This window comes from Gymnogyps californianus, chromosome 2 (assembly GCF_018139145.2).
Source record: "Gymnogyps californianus isolate 813 chromosome 2, ASM1813914v2, whole genome shotgun sequence".
In the NCBI taxonomy this organism is placed as follows: domain Eukaryota; kingdom Metazoa; phylum Chordata; class Aves; order Accipitriformes; family Cathartidae; genus Gymnogyps; species Gymnogyps californianus.
In genome coordinates, this window is record NC_059472.1 from 111,996,075 (window position 1) to 112,010,395 (window position 14,321).

The 14,321-nt window shown below is 36.3% G+C and overlaps 1 protein-coding gene across 1 annotated transcript in view; it reads left to right on the forward strand.

The window, feature by feature from the left end:
- VPS41 (VPS41 subunit of HOPS complex) overlaps positions 1–14,155 on the forward strand; it is a 109,428-nt gene extending 95,273 nt beyond the window's left edge. The window contains exons 25-29 of the mRNA XM_050892324.1: positions 1,001–1,137; positions 8,982–9,081; positions 9,895–9,939; positions 11,359–11,438; positions 13,056–14,155. Of these exons, the coding sequence (XP_050748281.1) occupies positions 1,001–1,137; positions 8,982–9,081; positions 9,895–9,939; positions 11,359–11,438; positions 13,056–13,136 (443 nt within the window). The 3' untranslated portion in view covers positions 13,137–14,155. The remainder of the gene's footprint in view (positions 1–1,000; positions 1,138–8,981; positions 9,082–9,894; positions 9,940–11,358; positions 11,439–13,055) is intronic.
- The last annotated feature ends 166 nt before the right edge of the window (positions 14,156–14,321 follow it).

The following is a 14,321-nucleotide window of genomic DNA, read 5'->3' on the forward strand; positions in this document are numbered from 1 at the left end:
ACTCAAGTTTAAAGTTTAGATGGAATCAGAAACTGTCAGAATCTCATAAGCAACATCAGTTTTGTTCAGGAGGCAGATTTAGAGGAGTTCATAGGACTGAGAAAATAGAGAATTATTTTAACTATCTACTCCATTAGTTTTGCAACCTCTTCTGGAGCTTTAAATCAAGGCTTTAAAGTCTCTCCTGGCATCTCTTTTCCAAAGGATTGAATGTCTTGTAGATTTAGTGTCAGAGTACATATCTTTTCATCCCTTGGCCGCTAATTCTGACAGGAAGAAGCAACCAAAATCTGTTACTCCTTTAGAAGAATGGCATTCCCAAGTTACCCATACTTAAATGCAGTCCATCACTAAAAGTGATGCTACAGTTAGTGACATCTTTAGAGCAAAAGGGATTCAAAGCATATAGAATTCTCTCAGTTCCATCTGCCCATATGCAGAGCAATTCCAGTGATATTCCTCAGTTTTGGGGGTTGAAGAAAAAACACAGCCTTGAGGTTCATCCTTCTAGTGTTTCGTTTAGCCAGGTACACTTCAAAAAGCAAAAGACTTCTTTTGTGTCACTCTCACCAATGTTTAGAAACACATTGGAGTTAGGTTAAGTGCTTGAAAATTTGTTTTTAAACCCTGGCACTGGGAATGGAGTAGTCACATAATGTAGTTAATTTTCTGACTCTATTTGCTTGAGTGGCCTTTTTATTGAGTTGAAATGCATCATTTACCTGTGGGTTTGTGCTGGATACTCTGTTACCCCTTTTCTTAATACCCTAGAAGTTCTGTGAATTGCCGAACTGTATCTTCCTCTCTTCCCCAAAGGCCTGTATTCAAGTAAATACAGCTGCAAGAAACATGAAGGCTATGTAAAAGAGACTTAGTGTTATCTCTTAGTAGAGAACTGTCATAGAACCAGCCAAAGGCTGTAGCTTGTTACCAGAGCATCCTTTAATCTGGTATTTTGCTGGATTTTTTTCTTAATTTCTTTGCCTCTTGGTTTTCACAGCTTTTATTACTGGTTTGTTGAACAATATTGGAACCCATGTTGATCCCATTCTTTTGATCCACCGCATTAAGGAAGGCATGGAGATTCCTAATTTGAGAGACTCACTAGTGAAAATTCTTCAGGACTACAACTTGCAGGTAAATGTTGCATTCTTCCTGTGATACTCATTTTCAGAGAGTCAGCAAAACCACTTTACCACTGAACAGCACGAGAAATGGCTGTCATGAAGGTTTGTTCATTTTGTTCAGACATCTGTCATTGACACTGTGGGTTGGTACAAAACTATGACAAAAAGGGTAGAAATTTGTCAAGACGAATAGTCTCTTCTCTTGATGGCTTCTAGCACTTCTAAATCTCTGCCATGCTGTCATAAGCCTGGTGGGTAAGTAGAACTGGAAGGATCTTGGGTGATTCAGACTATTTTATACTGCCTGACTGTCCAACATTGGAAAGTCTGATGACCACTACTTTTCATTCTGTTTTGTATATGAGGAGGCAGAACACAACATGCACTCACTAAAACATTCACTGGGTATTAGAGCCGTATGTTAAGTGTCATACTAACTAAAGGAAGATGAACTTTTAAAATCAAATTCATGTCTGTTGTGCAGAATGTGTTGACGTCTATGCATTTTAAAAAAAAAGGACTGCTCATTGGATTATGGGAGTTCTTATCCCAGCATAATTATACAGATATGTGCAGTTCCCTACATGACTGGTTCTGATATGTGTTTGCAAGAACTTACAAGAAGCGTACCCTTCAACATTCCCGAAAGTAACAACAGCGAGCGTCGCATTGCATACTTTATATCTCCCTGCTACCAAAGGAGGCCCAACCTTGAGTTCTCTGTGAGGCTGCTCTGCACCTTTCTACTGAGAGATGTAAAGATATAGAGCAGTTCGAATGCCTCCAGTGTGACTATGCGGGGTCCAAGAAAACATAGCACAGTAAGCAGCTGAAACTCCAATTTTCTGAACCTCATAAGCATTTGTTTCCCATCTGCTATTAGTCTTCGGACATCTCTAGCAAATAGATGGGCTTAATGGTTTTCAGTAAGGTCACGGTTGGTCTCTGACTAGGCCAGATAAAGCCTGTATCTGCTAGAGCCTTCAATGATGTCAGAAGGCCTTTTAAAAAGGCAGAGTTTAAGCCTTTCCAAGGCTTTTCCATTATTTTATTATCATATGGGCTTTAGATTATGACTTTCACTATTTCAAAGAAGCATTTTACGTGTCTTGTTCTCCTGACACTCATTATGTGCAAGAAGCTACCCCAGATAAACAGATACATGTTTGTATATAATGCATGTTGTAACGTTACTTCCAGTTTTTAATTGACTTCATGAGATAGTAATATCCTTTCAAAATTATACTAGCTAAATAGCATGCTGCATTTAAACAGTTGCATGTTAATCTTGGTGCTGTCGGTACCCTGCTGCTTGCACTGCTGATCCTCCTGTTCCTGCATTCTCTTGAAATCAAAATGTAATTTTTGGTGTGTCTGCAGGCAGACTGAGAAAGTGCTGTGTGCATAGCTGCAGCTTTACACGTATGCAAAGTATATTGCGTGGCTTCAGACAAAGCTGATGACATCGTTCGGTCACGTTTTGGGGAGGGAAGAATCATTTTGTCTTCAAATACCTTTTAACAAAATTACTTTGGGATTAAAAGGATGTATTTAACCTTCAGAGTGATATCTAAAATTATTTGCTGTTAGCATTGAAACACTTCATGGATTTCAGATTAATTCATTTTGAAGTAGATGTGGATAGCTCTAGAGCTAAAATTTAGATCTCTTAGGAATAATAGAAATTAGGAGAGCTTAATGTAATTTGTGCTTGGCTTGCTTGTACAATAGCAAAACAATATAGCCAAAAAAAAGGGGGACTTTTTCTTTAGAGAAATGTAAGCTATAGCTTAAAATAAGACTGTTTCTGAAGTGTTACCGGCAACGTAAAGTGCACCATTTATGAACAGATGGTGTGTCTACAGTGGAATTTAGACATGTGATCGCAGCTCTTGCACACTCACCTAAGTAGTCTTAGATTGGCAAGCTCAAATTTTGTAGCGGGACTGTTTCTGCATTCAGTGTGTGCTTCAGGACATGGTTGAGACTTCAAGTAAATGTCTAAGCAGCCTCTCATTGCTGAGTGCAATTCTGCCCTCGCTTCATCATTACTGCTGCCTCATTAGCTGTTTTAAAGCTAGCCTTTGGTGTGTTTGCATGATGCCTGGTCACACCTTCGCATCATGTTGTGTAGGTTCATGGTGAGAAGTCCATGTCCTCTATTCTGGCCTGGCACGACTCTTTGGATTTTGGTAAAAACTTCCAGATTTGTATCACCTAATGTACCAGACATTTTGAACTTATACAGAAATCCAAATTTCATTGGCTAGGACTTTCTGTAATTTCATCTCTTTGGATCTCGAGCTCTGTATGCACATAAGTTTTATTGTTCCCATTTTCAAAGGCAAAAAAGAAAATCTTGTGCCAAGATCCACAAAGGAAGTGTGCAGGTGAAGTTAGAACCTGTTGCTTGGTTTGCAAGTCACTGCCTAACACGAAAACTATGCTGATCTTTTTGTAATGTTGGCTCCCCAAAAGGTATTACAGCTGTGCCGTTATATTATTTAATTGTGGCCTCCTTTTGCAAGCCCTGATAAGATTGTTTTATTCTTATGTAAGTAATGCAGATGCAAATTTCCTATTATGCTCCTAAATTTGCATAGCAGTAAACTTTACGTTAGATGTGATTTGAAATATGGGTAGGAGCTAAAAGCAGTGCCTTTGACAGACTTTGTCTTTTTCAAAACAATTCTTTACATCCCAGCAAAACCAAGTGAATCAAATTGAGTGGCTGCCGAAGCATGCCATATGTGGCTTACAGTGTGCATTAGAGAATCCAGTAAGGAAGTCTACTAATGCAACAAAATTTGTTGTAATTTTTTTTTAATCTGGGGTCTTCCCTGAATAATTTAAGTTTTTATTAATGTTGGCATGTTACAGACTGATTGCTTCACTTTAACAAATTACCACCCATTAGATGAACCACTGCAACTGTTCTATGTGCTACTCTGAGCTCACCTCAGCTCTAAATTAATGTGGTTAACTTGTATGTTTGAAAAGGAGTTAATATCTGTTCACTACCAACCAACCAAGCATGGCACTAAGATAGAATTAGGTATTCTATTGGGTAAAAATAAAATGTAGATCACATGAGACTTTGTTCTTAGGCTACAGCTTCAATTAAGTACTACTAATTTGCTTTTGCTCTGGTGTTACAGCTCTGCTTTACAAGTAGGGATCTATTAAGCTGCCTTATTATTCTTCAAGAATACCCATTTTTATTTTCCAAGTTCGGAAATGCAATTCTGCCATGAACTTAAAACTGAGCACAGTCACTCACATTATCCTAAGCAGGAAAAGGTTTAAATACTCGTTTAAGTGGTTTTCTGAATTAGGATTAAAACTCCAAGTGATTATTTTTGTTTGTTTGTTTTTTCCCTCCTGAGTATCATTTATTATAATGTTTTCTCTTTGTTAATGTATTTCATCTGAGTTAATGTATTAAAACCATAGTACATAATCGAGTGACACTGATTTATTGCAGTGATAAAAGTTTATTTACTACTGAAATAATACTGGTTTTAGTGTTTATGTACAGTGACATTCATAGACAACAAAGTTATGAAGTCATAGGCAACAAAGACAAAGTTATAGTTGTCTGAATTTTAACAGGAGTATTTATCAAGTAAAGTGTAATCTAAAACTTTTTTATTTTATTTTATATCTAACTCCTGAAATCTAGGTCTTTGGTGCCATAAATTTATAGATAAAATAGACCACAGGCTACTTCCTTTGAATTTATAAACTCCTGAAGATATGTTGTCTTAAGGAAAAACCTGCTTATTTTTTAAAATGACACATTCCTAGCACATTTTTTTTATTTAATGGCAAATAAATCACCATTCTTCTGTCAACATTTTCAACATAACTAAATACCATTCAAATCTATGGCAAGCTAACCAAATTGAGTCAAGTCATATTGATACTCTGACAAAAGTTTAATAATTTGCATCTTTACTGCTTGCATTTAAAAGTGTTTTCAAAGACACAGAATCAAAACTCAACTTTATCTCCATACAATTGAAAAGTTGCTGTCAATGTAACTTTAATTTGGTTTCCACTCATAGACATTTCTTCTCTGAGACTCATACAGAACCTCTGTTCCCATTAGGAATTTACCAGTGCAATTATTTTTAAAAACTCCCTTAGCCAACACAGTTAGGGCAGTGATGGTCTTATTTGAAAATTGTAGCAAAATCAGCATTTACTAGTATTGCTATGCAAAATATAAATTCAAACTATTGGTTTTTTTCAGTGAAACCAGTGCTACTGATGTTGTTTTTATACAGCTTCTTTGGACTGAAACTCATCAGTTGTACCACAGTTTGATCTTAACAAAGACCTTCTTTCTCGAATGTACCGTTGAACTTTGTATTTGCCTTTTATATTCAGTTCCCTGGAAATTAAATCGAAAAAGAAATGGTTCACATGTGTTTAGGTCTGTTCTATCTGATTACACAGTGGTCTTAACTTATGAATGAGGAATGCAGGAGCCTTTCTTAAAATAAGTCATATAATCATGCTCCAGGTTTCTAAAGCATTGTATTATGTCTCACAGAGAAGGCTGATAGAAATATCCCCTTATTTGTGCACTTGTGAGTTAGTTAGAAGCCTGTTACACTTTCCAAATGTATAAAATAGGTGTCTTTTCAGCTTCGGTCTATACCTGAGTGAAATTTAGGAAATGTTTGTGGTGTTGGAAGAGATTTAAATACCTCCCTCGTTTCAGAAAGAAATGCCTAATTTCTCACCCTTTGTATGACAGTTGTTAGAAGAAAACTTCAAAAGGTGTTGGTATTCTAAGACATTTTTTCCCCTAGTTTTAAAATACAAATGCAATTTGTTTAGCTGCAGTAGCTCTAATTTTGTGGATTAGCCATTTTACTCAGATGTTGACTTACTAGTTTGCACTTCGATTGAACCTGCAGTAACTGATGGATAACAGAGATTCATCCATTCATAGAATTCACATCTATCCATTCATAACAGAGTTTATGAACTAATAGACCCAGACGATAATCTGATGAATGCTGCTTGAAACAGCACCTGCAAAAATTGTTGGATTTTGCTGCTGAATATGAATAAGCTGCTGTTCAGATACCTTGAAGGCACTAGGGGGCAGGTGGCAGCTTGCACAGAGGGACATCTGCCTTTTGGTTGTAGAGACTAAAAATAATGTGATTTTAATTGTGGTCGTGATGCCGTTTGGAAGAATTTGGTTAATAGGCCTTGAGAAACTTGGACTTGTTTGACTGCTAAGCTGAATCAAGGCCTGAATTTATTCCCAGAGCTTTGAGTATACCCTTTCAAATTAACTGCATACTGCAGTATTTTCCTTTAAAGATAATGTTAGGCATTTGTAAATCAGGACTTTTTTCATTAAATAGAAGTTTTTATCGCTTCTGATTTCAATTATGCAGTAGCATCTTCCCTGATATAGTCAGAAAATGAACTAGGATTTTTTTTTTGCAATAAATGTTTTGGTTTCAGCAGTTTTCATTAATTTGGTAGAAAGCATTATATCTGCCTAAAACTTTCTGTAGGTGTACCACGCTGTCCTGCTTGTGCTTACAATGATGTGCTTTTAAAGGGTAAAAAAATTTCAGTTTCATCCTCTCCAAGTCCTGTTTCTTCTCCACGGAAAGTGGTTCATTACAGATTTATGCCTGATGTCAGTTTTAACTAGTTTAGCCTAACCTTAGGGTGCACAGTTATATACTTCTCCCTCCTTTTAATGTAAAGAAGTTAATTCAAACATTCTTTCTCCCTCTGTCTCACCTCCAAATTCCCTCTCCTGCTTCTCTTTCTGTAGTTCTTAAATTACCCATCTCATCTTTGAGTTCTTCAAATCCGTTTCTGCAGAAGTGTTGAGATTTATTACTTTGAGATTTGACATTTTACATTCTTCGTTGTGACTTTTCCTTTTATATAACAATAGCTGCCTGTTGTATCCCATTTCTAGCAAATAATGTCTGACAAACAGTCATTGAATGTGGTATAGAAAAATCTTAGTGGAGTTTAAATAATGGGGGAAAGATAGTACATGTGTCTTATAAGATGTGTCGTATAAGATATGTCTTATATTTCTGTTACTTCTATTTTTTAAGGCATCAAACAGTATTGAGGTTTTCCAGTGACCTAATGATGTCTACTGTTTCCCTCTATTTTTCTTTTTTTAAATGAAGTTTTCCTATTGGCACGCTGTATTTTAAGTAGAAAATAGTAAGTCATGCTCCCTTCTTCCCATTGTATCTCTGTTCCGCCCCTCTCATTTAACAAGCTTGCTTTGCTCCTTTTACTTAAACATGGGATTTTTCATCTGCTTATGCTGAGTGCAGCTAGCAAAGACTCTTAGTATATAGCCAAGACCTCATCCTGTCTAAGTTATTTACCAATCTTTGTGATATAATTTGTTGATTGAGAATATTTTGAATCAGGCAAGCACACGTTCTGAAAGATAGTCTCATTCAATTGTCCTTGCAAAAAGTCTCTAGTATTTTTTTCAAAGCCAGTGACATTTTTTTATATTTAAAACAAAATTTAATATTCTTTGTTGCCCTTGGATAAAGTTGGAAGGGGAAAGACCTACTCAGATAGTTCCTGAGATTATCACAGATAAAAATGATTAATTTTCTAGGTGTTTGTCTTGTAGAGCTGCATTCAGTTTCTGGTGCTCTGAAATGTTTTATAGCTCAATGTGTTTAATACTGGAGAACATAATTTACCGACTGACATACCCAGTTTGAAATGCTTAAAGTGTTACTCAATTTTAATTTTTTTAATGTATTTCAGATTTGCAGTCTTAACTGCATATCATTCTTGGCAGTGTGTTCTTATTACTTCACAATGTGTGAGAAGATAGGGTTTTGGACAGTGTTCACCTGGCTGTAAAATCTATTATTATACTTCTTTTTAGGTATTTGCGTTAGCTGTATCTTGGACTATTTTAGAACGCTCAATGTCTTCTGTAATGCAAATAATCAGGAGAAAGGAATGGACCTTGCCTCTTTATACCACTTTTTTGGTAGGGTTGTTCAGCTTAGAATTGACTGTGAGCCTCTTTTGAAAGCACTTTTCAGAGGAATTGTTGTCTTGGAAAACAAATTTCCACACATCAATTCGGGAGGAGGAAGAAAAATTCCACAAGACTTATTTGGGTTTGTCATATTTTCATACTTGCTTCATTAAGTATTGTGAAATAAGGCTCTATAATTTTGACGCCTTGATTCCTTCTTTTGTTTCACAACATTGTCAGGCAATGACATGTCAATCTAATGAGAAATATTAAATAAGTAGAAAGGGGGCTGAGACTTTTGCTAAAGAGGAACAAACTCTGGACCTTTAGTTAGTTGTGTGGACATTTAATACTGCTTACTAAATGACACCTCAGCAGGAAATATGTTTGAACAAAATAAATTTTGAATTGCTGTGTTTACGAAGATTTTACGATTATCAAATGCCTTTCCTAAAGAAGACAGGAAAGATATGGGTAGAAGAAGTTTTGAAATAGTTTGGAAACCAATTGTGAGGGGCACTGTAAAAATTCCCTCCCCATTGTATTTTGTTAAGCTCATAGGAAGAAGATCATAATTCATGACAATAGTATATTTGTGAAGGATTTGATTTTTTTGAGGTTGGGTTTGTTTGGTTTTTTTTAAATAATGTGGGTTTTTCATTTAGGTAGAGATGGTGGTAACAGGAGGTTCCTCCTTTCCCTCCTTTATAATAGCTTGAAAAGTCTTAAACATTCCTTGCGCTCTCTTTGGCAGCAGAAACCCAGTGGAGACTTGCCAAGATAGTTGATATGCCCATCTATTCAACAACCGCTGTATTTTGTGTTCTTTGCACCAACAGATCTTGCTGCGGGAAGGTTGCAAAAAGATACTTGTTGCTGATTCTCTTTCTTTATTGAAGAAAATGCATCGAACTCAGATGAAGGGTGTTCTAGTAGACGGTGGGTACAGAGGAAACATGGCGAGGTGGCTTTCAAGGTTTTGAAGTCTTTTACTTGGTTTATAGACCCAAGCCACATGACTGTCTGCTTTGGAAGCTGCCCAAAAGCCTGAGTATCGTACCTTATTTGTAGTGTGTAGTAGGAGCTGCTTTCCGCTTTGCAAAGGAAATACTCATATCTCAAAAACAACAAGATCCAGCATGCAGCTTTTTCTCTTCCTCAGTCTCTGCATAGCCAGTAATGTGTTGTGTCCTGCAGTTTGTCTACAAAGGTGAAAAATGCTGTTCAGTGCCAACACGGATAGTCGGATGATAATAACCTGCAACCAAAGCAAAAGCTACAAGATAGTTTTCAGAAATAGTTGAAAATATTTTGCAAGGTGCTAATGATGCATGTGAGCAGTGCTGTAATTCACACCAGCTGAGTGTTAATACCAAGAGGGAATAGCTGATAGAAGGACAGAGGATCAGAGCTTCTGCTACAAAATGCTGCAGAGATATTGGGCACCCATCCTCTGCTCCTTTTTTTCAGTTTGCCTTGTGCCTCTACAGCGCTGATTCTAAACAGTCTCACTCCTGCAGGTCTGCCATCATCAGAATCAGAAGATCTAAACATTTCTCATGCTGCTAATAGAAATGCTGCTTCAGTGTTGCTCTTCAATTTTTAATACAGTCTGTTAGGCATCTTAAGTAAATACTTTAAGACGAAGCTCCATTTCTGTAATAGCAGTATGTTCATGCCTGCTTTATAAAAAAGTAAACATGGAGTTTGCTAACAAAGCTGTTACAAGTTTGTTTTGTTTTGTTTTTCCAGAGGAGAATATCTGCGAATCATGCCTGTCTCCAATACTTCCATCAGGTAGGATGCTTTTCTAGAAGAGAAAGAGGTTGCCTATTTTTTTTTTATTTTTAAAGGAACTACTGTTTGCTTTTATTCATAGAAATGTGTAGTAGTCTCCCTTGGTAATCACTGTATAAATTTCAGTCTCCTGTGCAAAGCTTGCTTATGAATTCTAGATTTTCTTTCCTATTCATCTTTGACTTCCTTATTTTCTGTTTTGAAATACATGGAATGCAAGGCAACTTTTAATTCCATCAACATATATATTCTCAAAGATTATTAGAACCACAAAACTAAGCTGTTGCCACCAAATCTTGTCCAACTCTGTTGAACAATTTAGACTGAATTTGTTAGATTATAAAGTTTTATGGAATATACTTTTTGCCCAAGTGGTGGAAAACTCTTGTCTTCAGTCACTGCTGTCATATTTGAAACAACTTATAACAGACTGTAGTTTTAAAACATCTTCTAAAGTTAGTTTTGAAACTAGAAATTCAGGATATTATTTTGAAGATGTACATTCTGCAAGGCAACTATAGTTCAGAAATACCAATATAGTTGTTGGGCATCTCAAGAAGAAATAGTTTTACTAGGAGAATATCTGTCATGGCACCTTCAAAAAAGAATAGGTAAGACAAAGTATATGTATGGACCTATTTTTTTTGTTTGTTTGCCGAGTGTGTGTAGCCCAACAGAATCACTTACTGTTTTTTAATCTGGTTTCTACCATTTTTCACTTAAATAAAAACAACTATACTATGATCACATGCACCAGTGTACAGACCACAGCAGTCACGTGGTGATAGAAAACCTGGCAGAGCTGAATGTGCTAGTGCCTTGAGGTATGTGTGTTGAGGGAATGGGAGCCAAGGAATCGAATGTGGATGATGCCAGTGAGCGAGATGGTTATTCTTTGGATATGTGGATGTTGTATGTAGGCTTCTAATTAGGCTAAATATTCATGTGGGAATCAAAAGGCACATCATGCACTTAGGCAGCTTCTTGCCAAATTTCAGGATCATGGCGGGCAGTGTACGCACTAGAACTGCTTAATGTTCTGGTTCTCCCCACACTAGTGCAAGAATTTTTTTGCTAACTTTTCTTTAAAATGGCTGAATTATTTGGTGGTAGTTTACTCTTCTCCCTCCCCAAATTTAGCATGTAGCATATATTGACATGAAAAATTTCTGGTGAAAAGGTATACAGCATTTAAGCCACAGAATAAAATTGTCTTGTAACTCCATCGCTGGGATGCGTTACCTGAAACCATCACTCTCCATGGTTTCTATAAATGAGCCAGAATAATTTGGAAATTAATTTGAGAGATGTTACTTGATGTTTCTATGTGTATAATAGAATGCAGGCATATACTGCTGTAGCCACTGAATCATTTGTTTCATTGCCCTGTTGTAATGAATTTACTCTTCTCTTTCCCAGATGCATCCAAGTCCTTCAACGTGGTAGTGTTCCACTGCAGACATATGTTTCACAAAGAGTGCCTCCCGGTATCTAACACAGTAAGGAACTACCTTAATCTCTCTGACACCTTTGCCAAAGATAAAAGGACAAATTATTTCCTTTTGTCAACTGTGGAGAAGGGCATGGGTCTATCAGGAATTATAATATGATTACAGTAATTATTTGTGATGATACCCCATAGTAGTATGTGACTAAGGAAAGGGAGTTTAGGGCCCCTGCAACTGAAGTTCATACAATTTAGAAAGAAATTGATGCTGTTTGAGAAGTATTTTATCACTTTCTGCAATCTGAATATGCAATGCAGCTTTGAGATACAGGGAATACGACCTGTTTGATTTTTTTATTAATTCTTTTCTGTTGCAGCTCTCACTTTAAGTATGTTTCATTAAAGACAAGAATAAAGATATTTTCTCAAGTGAACCATATTAAATGATTCTGACCTGGAAGAAAAAAAAAATCACTAATTTCAGAGTGAATATTTAAATATCTTTGTAATCATCTTTATGCTCAGAACATGTTTTTCGTCATCAGGGAAATTCCTCCCTGCACCACCACCCCCACCACCCCCCCCCCATGCCCCCCCCCCAAAAAAAACCAAACCAAAAAAAAGTAACTTCTAGATATAACCAGTTTTGAATTTAGGAATGAAAGTGTCAGACTGGTAACAAAATCACAAAGAAAATGCAATTTAAGCTTTTCTGATTCTGTATCTGTCTCTGAAAATGAACATCTAGTGAAAAAACAGCTTTGGTGAATCACTTAATCTGCAAGTAACCAAGCAAAGTGCTTGTAACCATATGGTACAGCATGTATACTTAAATATGTTACGAAAATCTTAATGAATTAGACCATTTGCACGAGAAAGCCCAACAACTAGTAAATATTTATTCAAACAATATTTACCACAAATTTTATTTATTATTTGAGAAATAATCTAAAATTTGTTTAGCCTTCTCAATTTTCTGGGACAGGTAACTTGTCAGATGGGATTTTTAAACGTGACATGGATATTACATGATATATATTCTATAGTACGTATGAATACATGGGTATCTGCATATATCTGAGCGAAATTCTCCACTGCTATAGTATTTGCTGGCCTTAGGTAATCAGTTGTGTTACTGATACTTGTTTACTGGTGACATACTGAAAGGAAAGTAATGCATGCATAAAGCATCGCACAGAGCTAAACACAGGAGTAACAATAAACACATATTTGATGTCAGATGGACAGTATTCAGGCCATATTCTCAGCTGTTGGAAATCTGTGGAGCGCTATCCAAAGACAGAGCTGTGACTAAGACATCCAGACATATCTGGATATCTCTTCTTTATCTGTGGAGATAATCAGTGATACTTTTGACTCTGTATTTTTCATTTTTGTTGTGGAGGAAATTTGGCCTTACTCTCCTGGAGGGTGGTGGTAATGCACTTGGAGTGAGTGGTGAGGTGTACTGCCCTCTGACTCCAGAACAGCCTGCTTTATTATGTTCTTCTATATTGCCTTCCTACACCTATCCATCAACACGTTGATAGGGAACAGCCTGACTGTGAACAGTGATGTTGAGAAAGCATTAGCACTTTTCATTCATCTTCCCACATTCTAATGTTACTACATTTCTCTAAGAGGTTCTTGTTTTCTTTTTAATTTCTAGGTATCTCCTGTCCAGTTCTGCAACATATGCAGTGCCAAACACCGAGGGCCAGGAGGCGCGATCCTGGAGATGAAGAAATAGCAGTCCCCTAGTTCTCCATGCTAGTCTGTGACACCAGATCTGTTAGGACCATGAAGAGCCACTGTAGTTTCTGTTAGTCATCATTTCTGTATATAATTCTGATTGTGACTTAAAACTGGTTTCTATAAGTTATCCAGCTTATTGAACGTTTTCGGGAAAGAGAAAATGTGAAAAGCTTTCCCTAGTAAGTCTTTGTTATGCAATTCGTATGTCACTGTTCCTTTGCTCAGCTTGTTACTTAACTCTGGAACAGAAAAGAGAAATAAAATGGGAGGAAAAAAAAAAAGCAGTCTGGAGATTTGTGCTTGCTATCAGTTAATGTACTTTACAGTTTGGAGCCCTATCAGGCTCATGGTTAGATATTGTAAAGAAAGGTGAATTGCTGTGAATTCAGCTCACCAAACTACTTTAGTCCTGATTTAGTCTATTAGTGAACTGTTTAACTTGAGACCCATATGAGTCTGACTGCTTTCAGTGGAACTGCTTCAGGACTTGAAGCTGGCTGTGTGCTGACTCATACATTAAATTAACAAACTCGTTAACTGTTAATTCCACACATTGGCAATTTACCTTGGTTGTATGGTTACACATTCCTAGTTCGTTATAAACTGGTTATTTTCTCAATTGCTCTTCACAATGCAGTAGTTTAAGGTGGGCTTTTCTCATGTTAAACTCATCCAGAAACTTTATTTTTAAATGTTAGCAGTAGGTCTTTACACTTATTTTATAAGTGTGGTTGTAGTGTATGATTTCATTTAAGTACAGGGGGAAAAAAAAACATCTAACCTTTCAAAGGTAAGATCTCTAGGAGTTTCTATTGGCCTTAGCAATTTAATAGATAAGTTAAATAAGTCTATTTGGATGTTAACAAAAAACATACTTATTTTTAATTTCAACAGTGTTCTGTTTTGTTGATGCAAAGGAGATAATCTTTCAGAATGTCTTCACAGTAATGTAATCTCTTTATAATGTTCTCTGATTAAATTAAATATAAGCATCTTTTCCCTAAGAAAGTCATTTTTCAGTCATTTTCAAGATATTTTTCCTCTTTTTAATAACTGGAGTTTGAAAGTAAAAATACATTGTTTTACCATCAAATTGTGAGGTTTAAACAAGTAGTTAACATCATAAGTTCTGAAACAACAGTATTGTGATACTGCAGTGTATCTGTAAAACTGGAAAATT